The 24860-nt window shown below is 40.5% G+C and overlaps 1 protein-coding gene across 1 annotated transcript in view; it reads right to left on the reverse strand.

The window, feature by feature from the left end:
- The window catches only part of LOC133618940 (potassium/sodium hyperpolarization-activated cyclic nucleotide-gated channel 2-like), a 92001-nt gene that overhangs the window by 44429 nt on the left and 22712 nt on the right, over nucleotides 1–24860 (reverse strand). The window contains exon 4 of the mRNA XM_061979793.1: nucleotides 6391–6609. Coding sequence (XP_061835777.1) covers nucleotides 6391–6609 — 219 coding nt within the window. The remainder of the gene's footprint in view (nucleotides 1–6390; nucleotides 6610–24860) is intronic.

A 24860-nucleotide genomic window follows, 5' to 3' on the forward strand; every position in this document is an offset into this window, starting at 1 on the left:
CAGGCATTATTGTGAGGTTTTGTATTAGCGTTCCTAAAAATAGGACCTAAGCACACATTGTGTACAGCAGATTTTCACAGCTTTATGTTTATTTAGCCAAAAGGGGACTAATTACTTTATTTGAATATTATGAAAAATTTATATTTTGCATGCTTAGAGTAATTATAAGGCACACTTGAATTATTCAAAATTATTACGTTTGTGTGAATAATTTGATAACGTATTATTTTATACTGCTTTAATACAGTGAAGAACATGTAACTGTTTAATTGCATTTATGGCGGATGGATCTGTGTGGTAATAAGGTGTACCTGACACATAAAACGTGACAAAATACAGTGTATTATGGGTAATGGCAGTGAGGTATGGTGGAATGGAGCCACACAGTTTTTTTGACCTTACTCTCTTTTTACTCTCTCATTCTGTGACTCTCTCGCTTTATTTTCTCTATGAATCTTTTCTTTCACATCGTCATCATTTGACGTTTTGGAAAAATTACGCTTACAAGTAAACGATACACGAAACGAAGAGGAGCGTCTGGAGTTTTTCAGTGGCCTAGTGGTTAGAGTGTCCGCCCTGAGATCGGTAGGTTGTGAGTTCAAATCCCGGCCGAGTCACACCAAAGACTATAAAAATGGGACCCATTGCCTCCCTGCTTGGCACTCAGCATCAAGTGTGGGAATTGGGGGTTAAATCACCAAAAATGATTCCCGGGCGCGGCCACCACTGCTGCCCACTGCTCCCCTCACCTTCCAGGGGGTGAACAAGGGGATGGGTCAAATGCAGAGGACACATTTCACCACACCTAGTGTGTGTGTGACATTCATTGGTACTTTAACTTTAACTTAACTTAACTTCTTTTGTTGCCGCCGCTGCATTAGGAAACTACACGTCTAAACAAATGTTTTATTTATGATTAAGAATAACAAATATGTATTGTTAATAATAATAACATATAGTTCTTATATTATCAGAATCAGCTTTATTGGCCAAGTATGTTTAACACAAAAGGAATTTGACTTGCTCTCTTTGTTTTCAATACAGTTTCAATTGTTGTTGCATATTTAAAAGGTAACTGAGGCTACACATTATTCTGCCCTCCCCGAATGTTGCAGTTTAGTTTGCCAAATATGTGAACAGTCCTCTGAATTATAGATGAACCAAAATAACTTGAGGTGTTTTGTTGTTAAAGTGTTCTCCACACGGACGTCACTTAACATATAGCATAGAGGAATGTTGTTATATTTCAAATGTTTTTCAAACATATTATGGCCAATAGTGCATAGACTATATACTAGTGTTGTATGGTATACTGCTACTAATAAAGTAATCGGTACTATACCACCTTTGAAAAGTACCGCCACCGCTCTTTCATCTGAGTGCTGCTTTGCGGCGATGACTACAGAGCCGAGGCGCATGATGTTGAGTGTGTCAAAACACACACACAAAGGGCATACAAGCAATAACATCTTGGAGAGGAAGAATGGCAAAAAACTAAAATTCTACTGGTTAATAAAGAGGTGGTGAAGTACAATATGGAGGTATTTGGACTCCAAAACTAACACTAAAGGTGACGCTTTAAACAGAGAGGCACCGCAATGCAAGTACTGTTTTACACCTTTCCTCCTTGTCGGCTCCCAAACCGTGGTCGAGGAGAGCAGGGGAGACCATTCACTTCACAATGGGTCCGTAAAGCTCCGCTCTTTGGTCGGAATGACGAGGCCGTCGATTAGTTCCAACTTGGTCACTCTCTTTATAATTTCCACAGGGCACAACCGGATATCCACCATGCTATTAATACTCCTGCACATGCTTGCACTACCTCTCCTAACTTGGAGGGTTCAGAGAATCTGGAGAAATCACTGCACGTAAGCAGCTAAGCCCGTGACCTTCCATCCCTCAGGCTGTACTGCATCAACAAGCGACATCTGTGTGTAAACGATATCACCACATGGGCTCAGGAACACTTCAGAAACCCACTGTCAGTAACTACAGTTGGTCGCTACATCTGTAAGTGCAAGTTAAAACTCTCCTATGCAAGGCGAAAACCGTTTATCAACAACACCCAGAAACGCCGTCGGCTTCGCTGGGCCTGAGCTCATCAAAGATGGACTGATACAAAGTGGAAAAGTGTTCTGCTGTCTGACGAGTCCACATTTCAAATTGTTTTTGGAAACTGTGGACGTCGTGTCCTCCGGACCAAAGAGGAAAAGAACCATCCTGATTGTTATAGGCGCAAAGTTGAAAAGCCAGCATCTGTGATGGTATGGGGGTGTATTAGTGCCCAAGACATGGGTAACTTACACATCTGTGAAGGCGCCATTAATGCTGAAAGGTACATACTGTACAGGTTTTGGAGCAACATATGTTGCCATCCAAGCAACGTTACCATGGACGCCCCTGCTTATTTCAGCAAGACAATGCCAAGCCACGTGCTCCTGATGGCTGCTGGTTAGCGCCTTGCATGGCAACTCCCACCATCAGTGTGTGAATGTGTGTGTGAATGGGTAAATGTGGAAATACTGTCAAAGTGCTTTGAGTACCTTGAAGGTAGAAAAGCGCTATACAAGTATAACCCATTTATCATTTATTTATTTACTTTGGCACATGTTGAAGCCATGAAATTTTAAGTAAATTTTTATTTGCAAAAAAAAAATAAAGTTTATGAGTTTGAACATCAAATATGTTGTCTTTGTAGCATATTCAACTGAATATGGCTTGAAAAGGATTTGCAAATCATTGTATTCCGTTTATATTTACATCTAACACAATTTCCCAGCTCATATGGAAACGGGGTTTGTACTTGAGTAACTTATGCGATAAATTGTACTTCTAAGAGTAGTTTTAATGCAACATACTTTTACTTTTACTTGAGTATATTTATAGAGAAGAAACGTTACTTTTACTCTGCTCCATTTATCTACATTCAGCTCGCCACTCGCTACTGATTTTTATCGATCTGTTAATGCACGCTTTGTTTGTTTTGGTTTGTCAGACAGACCTTCAAAATAGGATCTATCACATGCCTGTGTTTCACCAATCAAATACAGTCACTGGTTACGTTTCACTCCGTTTCACCAATCAATTGCAGTCACTGGTGACATTTGACTATGTTTCACCAATCAAACAGAGTCAGGTGGTCACGTGATTAACTGAACATAAAGTTTCAGCGGCAACAAGCTTAAGCTTACATGAACTCAACGTTAAATTTGAGGAAGCACATCACGGTAAGTAACGTTAGTAGATGTTTTGGCTGTCACCGTAGGCTGATGTTAGCTTCCCTGCTATGAACCACTGTCAAATGTACATTGTGTGGGGACATTTATTAACGCACTGCAGCCTCATAGACACGCACAGTCGCACACACACACACACACACACGCATGCATACAAACACCGATCAGAAGTGCACAGTGTGTTCTCAGATGCAGCCCACACCTATCAGTTTATGGTTTGCGTAAAGGCTAACTTGTTATTTTCCTTTATAATCTCTGCTTACTGTGCCTATGGTGCTGTTATTGTGGCTCAATTTGCCTTAGTTTTTTTTATGTTAATGTATTATTATTATTGAATATATTTTATTGTTTTAGTTGCTTAAGAGATATTCTTGGCTCTGAATTTGGTCATTGCTATTTTTATGTTTTTGTGCATTATTTGTTGCCGTCATCATTAAACGAACAGGTTACTCATCAGTTACTCAGTACTTGAGTAGTTCTTTTACAACATACTTTTTACTTTTACTCAAGTAAATATTTGGGTGACTAAAGTAACAGGACTCTTACTTGAGTACAATTTCTGGCTACTCTACCCACCTCTGCAAAACACCACTCGGGTTCAGATCCGGGCGGCCATTCTTCCCAATCACGCCTCTCTAGGTTTCACTGTCGTTGCCAACATGAGCGCAGAAGTCCCCCAGTAGGACAAGGGAATCACCCGGGGGAGCACTTTCCAGTACTCCCTTGAGTGTATCCAAAAAGAGTGGGTACTCTGAACTGCTGTTTGGTGCGTAAGCACAAACAGTCAGGACCCGTCCCCCGACCTGAAGGCGGAGGGAAGCTACCCTCTCGTCCACTGGGTTGAACTCCAACGTGCAAGCTTTGAGCCGGGGGACAACAAGAATTGCTACCCCAGCCCGTCGCCTCTCACTGCACGCAACGCCAGTGAGCCCATTGGAGGGGGGGACCCACATTAGGGATGTCCCGATCCGATATTTGGATCGGATCGGCCGCCGATATTTGCAAAAAAATGCGTATCGGCAAGGCATGGGAAAATGCCGATCCAAATCCAGTTCAAAAAAAACTCCGCTCCGTGTTTTCCAACGCACCTATTTAAATAATACATTCCACTTTTCTGCTGCTCCCTAATTTCCGTTCCGCATTTTCCAGCACACCTTCAACACATCCACAGGTCTGTGGATTCTCACGCAGTTGCTTTTAGCTGCTGGCATTACACGACAGGCTCTTCTCACTCTTTTCTGTGTCTGTGCTTCTCACAGACAGCAAGCGCACCTTCTTACACACGTCACATACTGTCACGACATACGTCACATACTGTCACGTCATACGTCACATACGTATACGTCCTCCCCGAGCAGAGAGGTAGCAGCATGGATAACGTTAGCTGTGATGCTAGCGCAACCGTGTGACCAACGTTCTCTCTAAGGTGCGCGCTTGTGCAATTGCGCACTGTTTAAACGTCCTTAGCAATTATATGCCACGCACAAAATCAAATAAAAAAATAAGCGCATAACAATTTTCGACACACGGACACGACAGAGAAAACAGTTTTCATCATCATTGTTCAAATATTATAACGTCTGTCGAGACGCTTATCTTCGTTCGGTGCCACACGCCCACACCATCAAAATGCCGAGGCAAAAATTTCCAGATCAACACCGTATGAAAAAATTTGTGATTTTTTTAGTTGTGATTTCCTTCTCTGCATGAAAGTTTAAAAGTAGCATATAGTAATGCAGTATGAAGAAGAATGTTTTAATGTAGACATGCAAGCCTTGAAAGAAAATGTTGAAAATCAAGACTACATTTCCTGCAAATGGATGCATTTCTACCCTATATTTTAACTTTAGATTTATTCTCATATCAAACTCTTTTGGCTGTCTTTTTGACACTTACATCCGGCGCCCCCCTCCACACCCCGGATTATAAATAATGTAAATAATTCAATGTGATTATCTTGTGTGATGACTGTATTATGATGATAGTATATATCTGATAGTATATATCTGTATCATGAATCAAGTGGACCCCGACTTAAACAAGTTGAAAAACTTATTCTGGTGTTACCATTTAGTGGTCAATTGTACGGAGTATGTACTTCACTGTGAAACCTACTAATAAAAGTCTCAATCAATCAATCAAAACACATAAAATCATCATACTGCTGTGATTATATGCATCAAGTGTTCATTCAAGGCTAAGGCAAAATATCGAGATATATATCGTGTATCGCAATATGGCCTTAAAATATGGCAATATTAAAAAAAGGCCATATCGCCCAGCCCTAGTTTCAATGATGCCATTTCTGTTTGTCATGTATAATTTTGTCTATTTTGTGTTTATCCTTGAATAAACAGGTCAGTTTCTTGTTACCAACCATTGTGTATTATTCAAACTCACCTAATTCAGCTGGCTAGTTGTTATCAAGAGTACTAAAACCCTTTTCAACATGATTCTGACAACTAAGTAGGCTAAATAACTTTAAACTTTAATACATGCTCGGATAGGCCATTATCGGTCAGTATCGGTATCGGTATCGGATCGGAAGTGCAAAAACAATATCGGTATCGGATCGGAAGTGCAAAAATCCCTAACCCACGTTGCCTCTTCGGGCCATCGTGCCCCAACTCCGGGCCTGGCTCCAGAGGGGGGCCCCGGTGACCCGCGTCCGGGCGAGGGAAATCGGAGTCTCTGTTTTTGTATTCCCATAGAAGTCTTTGAGAGACATCTCTTATCTCAAATCACTCTTAAGTTGAGGTAACACTGTACTCGCGTCGTTAAATTAAAACCTCCAAACAGATGATGATTAAAAGGCAGAATATCTGCTCGTTCTTGCATTGATCTCAATTGTGTAAGTGTGCCTAATGTTGTGTCCAGTGAGCGTGTGCAAACACTTGATTTATTTTTGATCCGCTGCCAAGTCAGTAATATATCACTTCCAACAAGAGTGGAATAAAAGTGACTATTTCCACAACTTATAGTGTCAAGGAGGTGATGGAACAAGCTGATCACACTATTTATAGTTCAGTGACGACGTGAGGTGCTTTCAACATTTTTACGGCTACTGGCAGCCAAAACAGGAGGGAGGATGTTGGCTCGTCGTCTAAAACGATGAATAAATGCCCGTGAATCTGTAAGAGGAAAAGGGCCTCACCTTCTCCTGATATTGCCGTCTGGAGGAGTCCAGGGATTGGATGAGAGCCGTGGCGTGGCCAATAAAGACGGCGTAGCACGTGGCTCCCACGATCATGCTCAGCATGGTCAGCCAGATGTCGGACAAACTCTCCGGGGCTTGGCGGCCATAACCGATGCACAACATGTGGCTCATGGCCTTGAAGACGGCAAAGGAGTAGAGCTCGGACCAGGTGTCGTTCTGTGTAGAGATAAACAAACGGTTAACTAGATGATTGAATGCTCCAATGCTGAAGTTGAACTGAAATGCTGACAAAATGTAGTATGAATGTAAGAATAGTTTCAATGTTGAAGAGTTTGAATTTCCAGGAAAACCGGAATTTGGTTTGGATCTTGGGAAAGTGTTAGTTTGAATGTCCAGGATGAGTGGAATGTGTTGATATTGGAATGGTTTGAATAGGTTGAAAAATGTGGGGATTGTGCAACTTGGAAAAATGTCACATTAATTTCAATTTGAACTTCCTGAAAATTAAAAAAAATAATTATTAGTAATATGAATGTCCTGAATGAGCTTATTTGGTTGGTGTTGGAATTGTTTCAATTGTGCAAGAAGTAATAACAGTTTTTTAATTGATTAATAGTATTACGGAATTCACATCGACGTCCCTTATGTGGACTCTGTACCGAGGATCTTGTTGTGGCTTGTGCAGCCCTTTGAGACTTTTGTGATTTAGGGCTATATAAATAAACATTGATTGATTGATTGATTGATTGAATTTCGGGAAAAGCAGGAATTTTTCAAGTTCTTCAACCAACTTGGTTTTTTGTCCTGACTAAGAGAAATGTTTTGACAGTGGAATGGTTGAAATGGGTGGAAAAATGTGACAGGAGTCATCACACTAAAAAAGGTTGGAAATGAGGTTAGAAAAAACCAAGGAATTCCTGGAAATGTGTTGAACATGGGAAAATGGTTGTTTGAATTTACAGGTCAAATTGAATGTGTTGAAGGTGGAATGGTTTGAATCGGTTGAAAAATGTGGGAATTGTGGAAGTTTGGACAATGGCTAATTCATTTTGAATGGAGAAAATGTCCCAAAAAACTGGGAATTCTCGGAAATACAGGAATTTTTTTTAGAATTGTTGAGAGGGAGCACGCAATTCCTGAACAGGCTGAATATTTTGAAGTTGGAACGGTTTGAATCGGATAAATAAGGTGGGTGTTGTGGAACTTTGAAAAATGTGCCATTCTTTTCAATGGGAATTTCATGGAAATTTTGGAATTTCGGGAAAAGAGAGAGAATCTTTGGGAAAATGCTACGAAAAAAAAAAAAGTGAATGTTCTGATTGAGTTGAAATGGTTGGTGTTGGAATTTTTCAAATCGGTCAAGAAATGTTGAAGTAGTAACATTTTTAACTGAGAAATGGTATTACGGAATTCCTGGAATTTGGGGAAAACCGGGAATTTTTCCAGGTCAAAAAAACTGCTTCGTTTTTTGTCCTGACTAAGAGGAATGTTTTGACAGTGGAACGGTTGAAATGGGTTGAAAAAAGTGTGAAAGAAGTCATCGCACTAAAAAAGGTTGGAAATGAGGTTAGAAAAAACCCAGAAATTCCTGGAAATGTGTTGAACGTGGGAAAATGGTTGTTTGAATGTCCAGGACGAATTGACTGTGTTGAAGGTGGAATCGTTTGAATCGGTTGAAAAATGTGGGAATTGTGGAAGTTAGAAAAATGGATAATTCATTTTGAATGGGAAGAATGTTCCTAAAAACTGGAAATTCTCAGAAATCCGGGATTTTTTTTATAATTGTCGAAAGGGAGCACACAATTCCTGAACAGGCTGAATATTTTGAAGTTGGGATGGTTTGAATCAAATGAACAATGTGGGAGTTGTTGAACTTTGAAAAATGTCCCATTCTTTTCAATGGGAATTTCATGGAAATTTGAGAATTTCAGGCAAAGAGGGAATTTTTTGGGAAAATTCTATAATATGTGACTGTTCTGAATGAGTTGAAATGATAGGTGTTGGAATTTTTTCAAATCGGTCGAGAAATGTTGAAGTAGTAACATTTTTAATTGAGAAATGGTATTACGGAATTCCTGGAATTTGGGGAAAACCGGGAATTTTTCCAGGTCAAAAAAACTGCTTCGTTTTTTGTCCTGACTAAGAGGAATGTTTTGACAGTGGAACGGTTGAAATGGGTTGAAAAAAGTGTGAAAGAAGCCATCGCACTAAAAAAGGTTGGAAATGAGGTTAGAAAAAACCCAGGAATTCCTGGAAATGTGTTGAACGTGGGAAAATGGTTGTTTGAATGTCCAGGATGAATTGACTGTGTTGAAGGTGGAATCGTTTGAATCGGTTGAAAAATGTGGGAATTGTGGAAGTTAGAAAAATAGATAATTCATTTTGAATGGGCAAAATGTTCCTAAAAACTGGGAATTCTCAGAAATCCGGGAATTTTTTTTTATAATTGTTGAAAGGGAGCACACAATTCCTGAACAGGCTGAATATTTTTAAGTTGGGATGGTTTGAATCAAATGAACAATGTGGGAGTTGTTGAACTTTGAAAAATGTCCCATTCTTTTCAATGGGAATTTCATGGAAATTTGAGAATTTCGGGCAAAGAGGGAATTTTTTTGGAAAATTCTATAAAATGTGACTGTTCTGAATGAGTTGAAATGATAGGTGTTGGAATTTTTTCAAATCGGTCGAGAAATGTTGAAGTAGTAACATTTTTAATTGAGAGATGGTATTACGGAATTCCTGGAATTTCGGGAATTTTTCCAGTCAAAAAAAAGATAATAGGGTGTAGTCAAGCTTGAGACAATGTGGAATTGTGGAAAAATGCGGGGGGGTGGTGGCTGTCCTGATTAAGAGGAATGGTTTGTCGGTGGAACGGTTGAAGTGGGTTGAAAAATATGGCAGGAGTAAAAGGGTGAAAAATGCGTTTGAAAAAACGGGAATTCCTGGAATTTTCTTAAACTTGGAAAAATGAATGTCCAAGATGAGTGGAATATGTTGAAGGTGGTTTGAATGGTTAGAATCGGTTGAAAAATGTGGAAATGGTGGAAGTTTGAAAAATGGCCAATTCATTTTGAAGGAGAATAATGTCCTGGAAAACCTGGAATTCTGGGAATTTTGAGAATTTGTCAAGGGAAAGCCCGCGATTCCCGAATAGGTAGGAGAAGAAGAAGAAGAATAAATAGATTAATTTTGGTGTGAATGCTTTGAAGCATTCACACATTTGGGTGTGTTGTGTCCGTAAAGAGGCAAGGAGACTGGTGTCAGGAAGAAAAGCCTCGGGGACGGCCGGGTTCATGCAAGGCACTTAGACAACAGGAACCCGGGGGACAAGGTTGCGGTACAAATACACACAGGAGGAGGGAGCGGAAACGACGTCGTGGGGGGACAATTCCTCTGAGGTCTCATCAGCCGAGCGCGGAGCTTTTGGAAATGATTTCCTCCGAGAGAAACGATAACGAGAGGTGGTTAAATACGTCCTGTTAGAGCCGCACTGCACACACTGGCCATCCGCCGCTTGTGTTGACATTCATAGAGCTGCAAAACATGGCGTTGTACCCCCACAGACATATTTACAGTGCCGGCAAAAAGGAGCATCTGGCACTAGGGGACAGAAAGTAAGAACATCACGGATGGAAACACTGGAGCTGGTGTTATTTTGTGACTTTCCTCATGATGACTGTACAACTAAGGACGGGCATGAATCATAATAATGATTAATAATAGGCCTAATTAATATTAACCTGCATTTATACAGTCCTCCCTCATCATTTCACACTTTAAATCTTGCGACTTCACACTATCGCGTTTTTTTATGTATATTTATTTATTATTTATTTTTTTGTATCCAGTTAGACTATGCCCTATTATTAGTCAAATGATAAGCATATTTAGGCGCATTTTACGTATTTTTGGCCTAAAATAAGCTTTTTCAAGCATAAACAAGGCTAACTTAAATTCAAATAATTGTACGGACTATAAGGCCCACTTAAATTTCTTTTTTCCCCTCAAAACTCGATAGTGCTCCTTATAACCCGGTGCGCCTAATGTAAGGAATAAGTCTGGTTGATCTTACCCACCACAATGCTTTTGTAACGTTGGAGGTGGTGAAAATGGTCTCAAGTTGCAGATGTCAAGCAAAACTGTCATTTTATATAATAACAACCATTATCAAAGTTAATGTTGATTTTGAACATCGCATAAATAAATGTAAGAAGGGCATTCAACAGCCATACATGTCACACTAAGGGTGGTCGTATAACCAACGCCAACACTGTCATAAACATGTGCCATATTGTGAACCCATACTAAACAACAATGACAAACACATTTTGGGAGAATATTTGCACCGCAACACAAAATAAACACAACAGAACAAATACCCAGAATTCCCTGCAGTACCAACTCTTCCGGGACGCTACACCATTTTATTTGGTACATGGTGTAATGATAAGTGTGACCAGTAGATGGCAGTCAAACAAAAGAGATAAGTCTCAAGTAAACAACACCAACATTTTAAATGTTCCTTTGAAAATATCCAACGCTACACACGGCGCTCAAAAATCTATCTAAATGTTATTGTAGTAAATGATAAAGCATTGTAAAGTTCTTACTTATATCTGTCAGTAAACTCGCCATGGAAGCGCTAAAACATAACGACGAAGTGAGTGTACATTATTCACCCAAGGAACTTTAGTACGGTTTTTCACGGCACACATTTCCGGTGTGGTTGTTTCCGGATGAGGAGATGGTGCTCCGTTATTGATTGAAGTAAAGTCTGAATGTCATTAAAACGGTTAGCTCCATCTTTTGACACTTCTTCCACTCCCGTCCTTGCACGCTACACCGCTACAACAAAGATGCTGTCGAAGGTGAGCCACGTAAATAAGACCGCCCACAAAACGGCGCATCCTGAAGCGACTGTCAGAAAGCGGCTTGAAGATGATCTGTAAAACATAATCTATGCAACATTTTGACCAAAGAACCACCATTACATGTTATGTAGACCACAAGGAAATGTTTTACATTTAGAAAAGAAATCATAATAAGACCCCTTTAATGTGCCCTATAATCCGGTGCGCCTTTTGTATGAAAATAGACCTAACGAGACCCGCTCATCGGCAGTGCGCCTTATAATCCGGTGCGCCCTATGGTCCGGAAAATACAGTAGTTGTTGTGAAATATGAGAGGATTGTCATTTGAATACATTTTGATTAAGGTATTTTACTGTGGGGCAGCACTGTGGAAGAGGGGTTAGTGCATCTGCCTCACAATACGAAGGTCCTGAGTAGTCTTGGGTTCAATCCCGGGCTCGGGATCTTTCTGTGTGGAGTTTGCATGTTCTCCCCGTGACTGCATGGGTTCCCTCCGGGTACTGGGGTGAGTTTTTCCTTGCCCGTATGTGGGCTTTGTACCGAGGATGTCGTTGTGGCTTGTGCAGCCCTTTGAGACACTTGTGATTTAGGGCTATATAAATAAAGATTGATTGATTGATTGATACTCCGGCTTCCTCCCACTTCCAAAGACATGCACCTGGGGATAGGTTGATTGGCAACACTAAATTGGCCCTAGTGTGTGAATGTGAGTGTGAATGTTGTCTGTCTATCTGTGTTGGCCCTGCGATGAGGTGGCGACTTGTCCAGGGTGTACCCCGCCTTCCGCCCGATTGTAGCTGAGATAGGCTCCAGTGCCCCCCGCGACCCCAAAGGGAATAAGCGGTTGAAAATGGATGGATGGATGGATATTTTACTGTGAAAAATACTGCTAAATACTGTGGGGGTTTTTTACAGTGTGGGAAATAATTATAGATTATTTTAAAGCTTGTATAATTTGATATCATTTCACTTCAGCTTGGGTTGCAATGACACCTGGTGCCTTACAATACTACGATATGTACGACTGCTACTAATAATACCTATTGTAAATGAATTAGGTTATTTTTGTGAACACGATCTATATTTTTCTAGATTATTTTAAGTCATATATTATTGTGTATTATTTCTCCAGAACCATACTGTATTTGGCCATTCAAGCTTGACTTGAGAGGACCCCACATGGTTCACAATACCACAGCTAATAATAACATAATAGTAATAATAGCAACAAATACATATAAAATATTTTTCATTGGTCAAGTGGTTGTGTTTAAGAATGCAGTTTTGTTTTGTTTTTTTAAGTTAATTAAATGAGCAATTATTGTGTTCCAACAGACTCATCAGTGATTTACAAACGAATCATTATTAGCAACAAATGCAAACAAAGCACACTGTTGCAGGCCTACGGCGCGTCTCCTTAAGACGAAGACGTCCCAAAATAAACAGAGCTCCACCCGGTGGGCTGAGGCCTAATAGTGACCGGTGTGGGAACAGAAAGAGAAACAGCGGAGTGCAACAGATTGAATAATAGATGAACAACCAGCACTTTGATTCTGAAATAGCTCAGTCAACAGCGAGCAGGGAGTCTCAACATCTCTCCCAAGGGAGTTCAGTTTGGGAACTATCGTGTTTTTTGTCGGTAATCAACATCTCCATCAGCGACGCACGTGGGCTCTTTTACTATCGCAAAATGCCTTTTTGTACACTCAGCGGCCACACGGCATTGAAGTGGAAGCTCTAATGAGAGCAAAAGCTGGGCATTATTATCTTTGAAAAGATTGTATTGGATGTCATTATAAGATTATGCAGGTGTGCCCAGTCTTGCTTTCCAGTCGAATCAATCCTGAGTGAAATAAGGAGCTCCATTGATGGGCAGTTGCCTGCAGAAGTGGCACAATGGGGCTATTTTTACCAAGTCCTAAATTGAACTTGAGGTTAAGCTTCATTATTCCACCAAAATGAATCGGAAAAGTAACTCTTTAAAACAGCGCTGGGCAAATATTTTGGCCACATTGAGAAAAAAAATGTGTCTGGGGGGCCAATGTGTATGTGTGTATAAATGATATATACACATTTAGCTGTAAAAATCTGCTGTACAGTATGTGTGTTTGGGTTCCTTTTTTTCAGGAACACTCATACCAAAAGTCACAATGTTCGATAGAATTCTAAAAAAGTTATGACAGACCACCTCAAAAAAAAACGGAATGGCATTTCACAGTTTTTTACTGAATGGGAACCCAAAATGTACATGAAAATAAAGAATGTGGGATTTACAATATTAACTATGAACAATAAAACACTGAATATTAACAACATATGAACATCGCTCCTCTTTTCCTTCTCAGACCAGCTCCTTGATAGATATATTTTACAATCTAGCAAAACACAACAAAAATGTAACCCATCCATCCATCCATTTTCTACCGCTTGTCCCTTTCGGGATCGCGGGGGGTGCTGGAGCCTATCTCAGCTGCATTCGGGCGGAAGGCGGGGTACACCCTGGACAAGTCGCAGGGCCAACACAGATAGACAGACAACATTCACACTCACATTCACACACTAGGGCCAATTCAGTGTTGCCAAACAGCAAAATATAACCTTTTTGACCTTGGGGCCCAACTTTTTCACTACAGAGGGGTCTAGGGCCCATTCCAATATTAACACAGAATTAGTAATCATACTCTTGATTTTAATTGTATTCAATAATTAAATCTAAACTACATTAAGTTTACAAATGATGTGAAACTATGTGTTATACACAAAGTTTAGTTATTTAAATGATATCTATGCATTTAGCTGTAAAAGTCTGCTGTACAGTATGTGTGTTTGGGTCCCTTTTTTTCAGGATCACTAATACCAAAAGTCACAATGTCCGATAGAGTTCTAAAAACGTTATGACAGACCACCTCAAAAAAACGGAATGGAAATTTACAGTTTTTTACTGAATGGGGGACCCAAAATGTACATGAAAATAAAGAAAGTGGGATTTACAATATTAACTATGAACAATAAAACACTGAATATTAACAACACATGAACATCGCTCCTCTTTTACTTCTCAGACCAGCACCTCGATAGTTGTGTATCTTTTACAATCAAACAAAACACAACAAAAATGTAACAAACAGCAAAATATAACCTTTTTGACCTTGGGGCCCAACATTTCCACGACAGAGGGGTCTGGCGCCCATTCCAATATTAACACAGAATTAGTATTCATACTCTTGATTTTAATCGTATTCAATAACTAAATCTAAACTACTTTAAGTTAACAACCTTGTCAAATGATGTGAAACTATGTGTTAATCACAAAGATTAGTTATTTAAATGATATCTACGCATTTAGCTGTAAAAATCTGCTGTACAGTATGTGTGTTTGGGTCCCTTTTTTTCAGGATCACTAATACCAAAAGTGACAATGTCCGATAGAGTTCTAAAAACGTTATGACAGACCACCTCAAAAAACAGAATGGAATTTTTCAGTTTTTTACTGAATGGGAGACCCAAAATGTACATGAAAATAAAGAAAGTGGGATTTACAATATTAACTATGAACAATAAAACACTGAATATTAACAACACATGAACATCGCTCCTCTTTTACTTCTCAGACCAGCACCTCGATAGTTGTGTATCTTTTACAATCAAGCAAAACACAACAAAAATGTAACAAGCAGCAAAATATTACCTTTTTGACCTTGGGGCCCAACATTTCCACTACAGAGGGGTCTGGCGCCCATTCCAATATTAACACAGAATTAGTAATCATACTCTTGATTTTAATCATATTCAATATTTATATTTAAACTACTTTAAGTTTACAACCTTGTCAAATGATATGAAACTATGTGTTAATCACAAAGTTTAGTTATTTAAATGATATATACGCATTTTGTCATGTCTGTGATCATGTTTTGTTTAGTTATGTTTTGCTTGGTTTTTGGACACTTTTTACTTCTTGTCTTCACTCCCTTTGTCACCATAGTAACCATTAGTTTCACCTGGTTCACATCGTCATGTCACGCACCTGTCTCACGTTTTCACATTTTGAGTCACGCACCTGTTTTCACTAATCATGTCATCACTATTTAAGCCTGTAGTTGCCAGGCAGTCAGCTGGCGACATCACTCTTGACACACTCCTGACACTCTGTTTCATGTTCATAGTCCATGCTGCCCTGTTCACGTCATCGCAAGTAAGTTTTGTTGATTAATGCCACAGTTAATGTCTTTTGTTTTTTTGTCCATAGTTCTGCCTTAGTGTGAGTTTTTGTTTTTTATAGCCAAGTTTTGTACTTCCACCCTTGTACCTACTCAGTGGCCTAGTGGTTAGAGTGTCCGCCCTGAGATCGGTAGGTTGTGGGTTCAAACCCCGGCCGAGTCATACCAAAGACTATAAAAATGGGACCCATTACCTCCCTGCTTGGCACTCAGTATCAAGGGTTGGAATTGGGGGTTAAATCACCAAAAATGATTCCCGGGCGCGGCCACCGCTGCTGCCCACTGCTCCCCTCACCTCCCAGGGGGTGATCAAGGGTGATGGGTTAAATGCAGAGAATAATTTCGCCACACCTAGTGTGTGTGTGACAATCATTGGTACTTTAACTTTAACTTTAACTTTACGCGCCTTTTGTTTATTCCTTTTTTGAGTGTTAAAATTAAATATGTATTTATCTTCACGCCATGTCCGGTCCAAATCATTTGCACCATGGGAAAACAAACCACGCCAAAGTCCAAATCTTGACAGATGTCGCCAGCAAATAAGTTTTCCCGCAGATGACATCACGCCGCCACCTTGTCATGACGTCACCCCGCCCACTGGTGATGACATCAGACACCAAGAATTGTTTTTTAATTCTGTTAACTTTTTCTATCAGCCACCACCAAAGGACTCTTTTTGCCAGAATCAGACACTTCCAGAAAATGTTTTCACAGACCCGCTCACCGGGACTGTCCTTGCCCCCCAAGACTCAAGCCCCGCCCCCGTCACAAAATGTTTATTTTTTTCCGCCCAGACAACCCCAGGTGGGGGAAAAATAAATATTTTTTGGACAATTTAAAGGGGAGGATTCTGCCCCCCTCCTGACCTTCCTCCACCCACCCCAAAAGACTGTTCCAGACTGCAGGGAGCTCGTCTGGTATCCGCCCCTTGAGGGGGGGGCTAGGGGCAGGAGCTGTGCTGGTGGGGTGGTTCCACCAGTTCTTCGGCCTGCTAAGCCGCAACCTCCGGTCCGGCCACCACCACCGGTCTTTGGGCCTGCCAAGCCGCAACCCCCAGCTAGGCCACCTCCACCTGCACCACGGCTACCTGCACCACGGCTACCTGCACCACGGCTAGCACCTGTCGCTGCTCCAAGGCTTGCACCACGGCTAGCACCAGCGCCAAGGCTAGCACCACCACCAAGGCTAGCACCTACGGATGTTACTCGCCAGCACTCCATGCCCTGCTCCAAGGCTAGCAACATGCCTAGCAGCACTACGCCAAGCTCCACCACGCCAAGTTCCTTCAGTAGCAGCTCCACACCAAGTTCCTCCAGTAGCAGCTCCACGCCAAGTTCCTCCAGTAGCAGCTCCACGCCAAGTTCTGCCAGTCGCAGTTCCATGACGCCAAGGGCCGCCAGTCGCAGCTCCACGACGCCAAGTTCCGCCAGTCGCAGCTCCATGACGCCAAGTGCCGCCAGTCGCAGCTCCACGACGCCAAGACCCAAGCCAAGACCCTCCATGCCAAGACCAAGACCCTCCATGCCAAGACCAAGACCCTCCATGCCAAGACCAGGACCCGCCATGCCAAGACCAAGACCCGCCATGCCAAGACCAAGACCCTCCATGTCAAGACCCGCCATGCCAAGACTCGCCACGCCAAGCTTTGCCGCCTGACGCGCCACGCCAAGCCACGATGACGACGCATCCACCTCCTCGTCTGCCACGGATGTGGCCATTCCATGGGCGTCCGCCACGCAAGGTACGCCGACCTCCTCGTCGGCCACGGATGTGACCATTCCCAGGTCGCCCACCTCGTCGGGTACAGCGGCGCTGTACGCGTCGTCGCCACCTAACTCTGCCCTGGTGGATACGGGGACACGTGGTCTGGCGACTCACCGCCATGTCCCCCTCCCGCCCTCCCATGACTCTTGATCTTGTTTTTGGACATCTGGACCTGTCTTGAGCAACATGCTGTGCCTCGCCCCAGGTTAGGTTAATCTTCTTCAGCTCAGCTGTCACCGTACGCCGCGACGTGTTCTTGGGCCGGCCTTGCTTCCTTTTCCCAGGTGGAGTCCAACGTAGTGCGATCTTGGGGAATGCGGTATTGGTCCATCCTCAGAACATGCCCAAGCCATTGGAATCGGCGGCATTTGATCTCTAGCACCACACTGTTGCGCTTGGTCTTCTTGTATAGATGTGCATTGGATACTTTCTCGGGCCAGAAGATTCGACAGTTTCCTGAGGCATCCATTGGGGAAGGCTTTGACTTTTTTCATGTCGTAGGATGTTACTCGCCAGCACTCCGAGCCGTACAACAATACAGATTTAATATTACTGTTGTAAAGTCGGACCTTTGTTCTTAAGCTATATTGCTTGGACTGTCTGCTGTGACGTTCAAAGCTATATTGCTTTGAGCGTCTGCTGTGACGTACATTACCGTAATAACTCAAAAGTGCAGATTTCAACCATTGAAATACTTTCTATAGTTTAAGACTTACGGTCATTTAAAAACAGCACTGCACATCATAATGCTGGTCACAGTTTTGATTTTAAATGTCTAAAAAAATTATGTAGAACATCCGGCGGACCGGATTGAAAATCCTAATGGGCCGCATGTGGCCCGCGGGCTGTATTTTGCCACAGTCTGCTCTATAGGGATGGGTAGCGAAACTCAAGTTCCTTAGTAGCTACCGGTACCTCGTTTTAACGATAAACAAATGTGTTACCCCGTGAGTGCAGCGAGCCAGACAGTCTGACACTCTTTTTTAAATGTTATTCTTAGCACGCCGACAGCAGTCATCAGATCCGCCTCCACACGCACATTTCGCCGCAGCAACAACTCCAAACTTCCCCTTATGCGCCGAGCACGGTTAAGGCGACCGAGTTGCATTCACTCACCTCGAAATTCTGAACGTCAACAGTAGAACACACGTGTGACTCAGGGTCTTGTCAAATTGACCGTGACAAGCACTTTTTATCAAAACAGAGCAGTCGTGAACAGCCCCAAAGACCAGAAGCCCACCTGCGGCCTTCACAATAAAAAAATACTAAGATACTACATCCTGTCTGACAAAATAAGGGACTCGAGCATGTTTTGTTTTTTTTGCGCATTCGCTGTGCCCTATAATTATTTTGCTTTTGCTGTTATAATTCTGACAATGTGTGTTGGTTTGTATTCCATGTTGCTGAATGTATTACTTAACATTTTATTTACATTATTGGAGTAATTACATTACAATTCAGTTCAACTTGCATGTCAAAAAAGGATTTTTGATTTCAGTATTTTTGAAACAAATGTAATTTTACTGTCAGAATGTTACACAGGTGTCATAATCCCACTTTACTGCTTGGGACATTATTTTTAGCTTTCTGTTTGTTTTATTATTTCCTGACCAGTGCCTTTACTTTTCATTCTACTTCCTGTCTGCCTTGTTTTCTGGACACTACTTCGAGCTTGATTACCTAAACCCGGTTAGGTCTGGGTAAGTTTTTGCCCCGTCCCTCACTCAAAGTGTGCGTGAAGAATGCACACCTGACCTGGTAAATCCGAAAGAGAAAAAGATGATACAGTATTATCACCTCACAGATGCTACCTGCTGTTTTTTTGAGCACACTACAGCTAATCCTGGATAAATGAATAAAGCAACCCCTAGTCACTAATACTGCAGTCACATACAGGATTCTCACAGGAATGAGGCAAAAACTAACCCAGACCCAGTGTAGAATACTTACCTGCTGGCAATCCCTAATTAGGAAGTTTCTTATGCCGTTGAGAGGACAGGACTTGATCATTTTCATAGTTTTGTTTTTTTTGCTTTGTGCCTTCATGCAGCATAGCTTCCTCTCTTTGCATGCTTCCTGTGCACTTCCCTGCTGCACTATTTTTATTGTTAAATACAATTTTACTTGCACTTTGCCTGCCGTCTCTGCATCCTGGGGTTTCAGACCAACAGAACGTAACAGGAAATTTTTTTAATGTTTTACTTTGAATGCACGTCATTTGTTTGTTCAAAACTTGTTGACGGTTTTATTTAGGAGTAGTTGTTTGGCACTTTTATTCAAGTACAGTCAGAAAAGACTTTGTTTTTAAGCTAACGCTGTCAAATGATTACATTTTTTAATCAAACGTTTGTATTTTGATTAATCGCAGTAAATTACTTGCCTGCTTGATTTTAAAAACAACTTCAGTATTTTGAAAAAAATTAAATTTTACTATCAGAATGTTATACAGGTGTCATTATCCCACATTACTGTTTTGGACATTATTTTTAGCTTTCTGTATGTTTTATTATTTCCTGACCAGCGCCTTCCCTACTGTACTATTTTTGTAGTTAAAACCTTTTTACTTGTACTCTGCCTGCCGTCTCTGCATCCTGGGGTTCCAGACCAACAGAACGCAACAGGAACATTTTTAAATGTTTTACTTGAATGCACGTCATTTGTTTGTTCAAAACCTGTTAACGGTTTTATTTAGTAGTGGTTTGTTTAGTACTTTTATTCAAGTACAGTCAGAAAAAGCTTTGTTTTTAGGCTAACGCTGTCAAACGATTACATTTTTTAAGCAAACGTTTGCATTTTGATTAATCACGATTAATCGCAGTAAATTACTTGCCTGCTGGATTTTAAAAACAACTTCAGTATTTTGAAACAAATTACATTTTACTGTCCTGAATGTTACTGTTTTGGACATTATTACTAGCTTTCTGTATGTTTTATTATTTCCTGACCAGCGCCTTCCCTACTGCACTATTTTTGTCGTTAAATTGTTTTTACTTGCACTTTGCCTGCCGTCTCTGCATCCTGGGGGGTTTAGACCGACAGAACGTAACAACAGAAAACATTTTAAAGGTTGTACTTTGTTTGTTCAAAACCTGTTCACGGTTTTATTTAGTAGCAGTTTGTTTAGTACTTTTATTCAGGTACAGTCAGGGTGTATTTTGAAGGGACATTTTCCCGCGAGCACATTATTCGGAGTGTCCTCACTCAATTTTATGTATTAAATATAATATAATTAATGCAATAATGTTTTGTGATTAATCGTTAACTTTGACTGCCCTATCTAAAAAAAATGTTTGTAAATGGATGAGACTTCAATCAATCAATCTTTATTTATATAGCCCTAAATCACAAGTGTCTCAAAGGGCTGCACAAGCCACAACGACATCCTCGGTACCAAGCCCACATAAAGGTAGAGTTCTCTTCTACCTTCAAGGTAGTACACTATCAGCGGCTGATGACACAGCATCAGGAGCGACTGGGGGTTCAGTATCTTGCTCAAGGGCACTTCGACATACTCACAGGGGGACTGAGGATCGATCGTTTTCGATTTTCTAGTACCTGTTTCAGAGGAAGCGATTTGGTACCAGTGGTAAAAATGTAAACGATACACATGCTACAAAAATACGATTAATATGATGATGTGTTTCGCTGTGTTTCAAGACGCCCCCTGCAGGGTTGAGACCTCACTCGTGGTGGAAGAAAGTCCCAGATAGAGAAGGCGAGACACACTAAAGCCAGATAAGCCATTGTAAACCAAGCCGGTGGGTGTGTGACACAGTCGGGCCGACAGCTTTGTTGCGTGCGTGTCGATTATCTTTTGATATTTGTTCAGCTTATCAGCCACTGGACACACACACACATACACAATATGTGGTCATTTGGAACCCTATGAGTCCATTTTCAGTTATCTGCTTCTTTCTCTGTCATTTTTCAGTCCCATAAAAATCCTCTACGATTGCACAGTGTGCCTCTTAGTTTGTACAAAAGTATTTACCCTCCTTTTCACTGCTGCGATTGGAGCCAAAGGTGTTAAATACTGACCTGAAGGCGGTAAATACCATATTTTCTGCACCATAGAGCGCACTGGATTAAAATGCACACTGTCGATGAGCGGGTCTAGTCAGGTTTTCATACAAAAGGCGCACCGGATTATAAGGCGCATTAAAGCGTCATATTAGGATTTTTTTCTAAAACACTTCCTTGTGGTCTACATAACATGTAATGGTGGTTCTTTGGTCAAAATGTTGCATAGATGATGTTTTACAGATCATCTTCAAGCCACTTTCTGACAGTCGCTTCAGGATGCACCGTTTTGTGGGCGGTCTTATTTACGTGGCTCACCTTCGACAGCGTCTTCTACCCGTCATCTTTGTTGTAGCGGTGTAGCGTGCAAGGACGGGAGTGGAAGAAGTGTCAAAAGATGGAGCTAACTGTTTTATTGACATTCAGACTTTACTTCAATCAATAACGGAGCAGCATCTTCTCATCTGTGGCTCACTAGTGCAACAACAACACCGGAAATGTGTCTCGTGAAAAACTGTTCGACCGGAACTCTCTAATAACTAAAGTTCCGTGAGTGAATTATGTAAACCCACTACACTGGTAGTTTTTAGCGCTTCCATAGGGCTAAAAACGAGTTATTACGGTAATCTACGTCACAGCAGCTCAGACCAGGAACAAAGCAGAGTGGGCGGGGTTTGTTTTCAGAGCAGCCAGCTCGAAACACATGTGTCAGAAACAGATGCGGAAGCAGATTTTTACAACAAATTTCTGCATAAAAGTGATAATATATCATTTTGTTGGTGTTTATTACACTTTGCATTTATATTTTGCTGTTGTTTTCATTTTTGTTGTAAAAGATGTCTATGGAGGAGCTGGTGTGAGAAGTAAAAGAGGAGCGATGTTCATATGTTGTTAATAGGGCTGGGCGATATGGCCTTTTTTTAATATCTTGATATTTTTAGGCCATATCGCAATACACGATATATGTCTCGATATTTTGCCTTAGCCTTGAATGAACACTTGATACATATAATCACAGCAGTATGATGATTATATGTGTCTACATTAAAACATTCTTCTTCATACTGCATTAATATATGCTCATTTTAAACTTTCATGCAGAGAGGGAAATAACAACTAAGTCAATTTAGCAAAACTGTATTTATTGAACAGTTATTAAGAAGTGGCACAAACATTCATGTCATTTCCAAAACAGAAAGTGCAAGATTGTCAGAGACATTTTAAAACAAGCTATTAGTGCACTTTTGTGAATGATGTCACTAAGATGACATTTCAAAACAACACTAAATTAAAGCGCACTTTTTGTACAGAACGCCACTACAATAGTTTAAAACAAATAAAGCGCACTTTTGTGCATGATGACACACAAGATATTTCAATAAGTGTCACATAAAAATGAGCTGCATATCAAATAGTATATGTCCTACAGTGTTGATGTGGAAATAGTTGCTTCGGCATTTAGTTGGTGTGGCACCGAACGGAGATGTAAAGACATATTCCCGCTTGAAGCCAAACCACCGTCAGACGATGGACCCCGTGCTATTTTTCTTGGGAATTAATTATTCCTCCATTTGTTACCAGATTTGCACCTTCTTTCTCTCGTATTACCACTCAAACCACACCGTTAGCTGTTATCATCACAGCTAACGTTACCATGTCGCTACCTGTCTGCTACGGGGGAGCGTGTGACGTTGCTCACGTGACAATATGTGACGTATGTAAGAAGGTGCGCTCATTTTAAGTCTCCGTGAGAAGGAGAGACAGGAAAGAGTGAGAAACGCATGCAGTTTAATGCCCCGCAGCTAAAAGCAACTGCGTGAGAACGTATACTCGAATATCACGATATAGTCATTTTCTATATCGCACAGAGACAAACCCGCGATATATCGAGTATATCGATATATAGAGTATATCGATATATCGCCCAGCCCTAGTTGTAAATATTCAGTGTTTTATTGTTCATAGTTAATATTGTAAATCCCACTTTCTGTATTTTCATGCACATTCAGTAAAAAATTGTAAAATTCCATTCCTTTTTTTGAGGTGGTCTGTCATAACGTTTTAAGAATTCTATCGGACATTGTGACTTTTGGTATGAGTGTTCCTGGAAAAAAGGGACCCAAACACACATACTGTACAGCAGATTTTTACAGCTAAATGTGTATATATCATTTATACACACATACACATTTTTTTTTCTCTCAATATGGCCTCCGAGTCAAAATATTTGCCCAGCTCTGCCATAGAGAACAGGACTAAGGTATGTTGTTGTTAATGGATGATGTTGCACTTTCCTTCACTAATGACTCACTAAATCCTGACAGCTGCATCGGAGGAGCTGGTATCTTTGTACTTAGAAGAGAGTCATGCACTCTTTGTGCTAAATTAATCAACTCTTGGCCCCGGCTCCCTTCCTAATGGAACCTAAAAGTGCCATTGATTATCTTGTGTCATTTTTGCAGACGGTCCTGATGATGCATGTTTTCATTGAGACGGTTCCACGAGTTGGAACCTTCATGAGAACTTTTACCCAAGTTGATGCATTCGCGGACATTTGTCACAGCATCCGTTTCCCCTATCGGCTCGAAAACAAACAGTGGCTAATTTACAGCCCATTTAGCATTAAAAGACAGGAGACTGCACTTGAGCCTGAGTATCCTTCTAAGATTAATAACTGTCAAACAAGTGTAAAAAATAAGTCAACCACTGATTGTGTTAAATACGACCGCTGGTAAATGGGCAACGAGAAGGCGATCGGCATTGGAAATGTGCCTAATCCATTTCATACAAGCGCAAAAAAGAAGTTAAGACAAAAGTCTTACTGTTGTTTTGAATGGGAGTTTATATAATAATATAAAAACATGTTTGGCCTCGGATCTGATCCGATTTTCAATCCCAATCTGATACTTTGACAATTGATTGTAGAACTGAAAATGTAAGTAATTAAAGTAAACACAATAACGCATTCTTATAAAGCTTATCTTATTCACTTTAGAATTTGCGAGTATTTTTGTATATCAGATGACATATTAAATGTGTGGTATTAAATGCTAGATAAATAAAATTCAGCAAAAATACTACTATTGGGTCCCATTTAAATCATTGAGGTTTGGCCCTCAAAACCTTTCTGTATCCAGAGACTTTCAGGCCTCGAATTTTAACTTTTTAGGGTCAAGGCAAGTGTTGCCTTAAAGGAGGGGTTATATTTTAGGGCACCAAGGCAAGTTGGAAGGGCACAAAGGTAAACATTATTTTATTTCGAGGCAGGAGCTCCAAAGCCTGTATATATATATATATATATATATATATATATATATATATATATATATATATATATATATATATATATATATATATATATATATATATATAATATATATGTATATGTATATATGTATACATATATATACATACGTGTATATATATATACATACGTATGTATATACATACATATATATATACATATGTGTCTATATATGTATATGTATACATACATATGTGTGTATATATATACATATATATATATATATATATATATATATATATATATATATGTTTATAGAAATGTGTATATATATACATACATATGTAT

The sequence above is a fragment of the Nerophis lumbriciformis genome, linkage group LG19 (assembly GCF_033978685.3).
Source record: "Nerophis lumbriciformis linkage group LG19, RoL_Nlum_v2.1, whole genome shotgun sequence".
Taxonomy (NCBI): Eukaryota; Metazoa; Chordata; class Actinopteri; order Syngnathiformes; family Syngnathidae; genus Nerophis; species Nerophis lumbriciformis.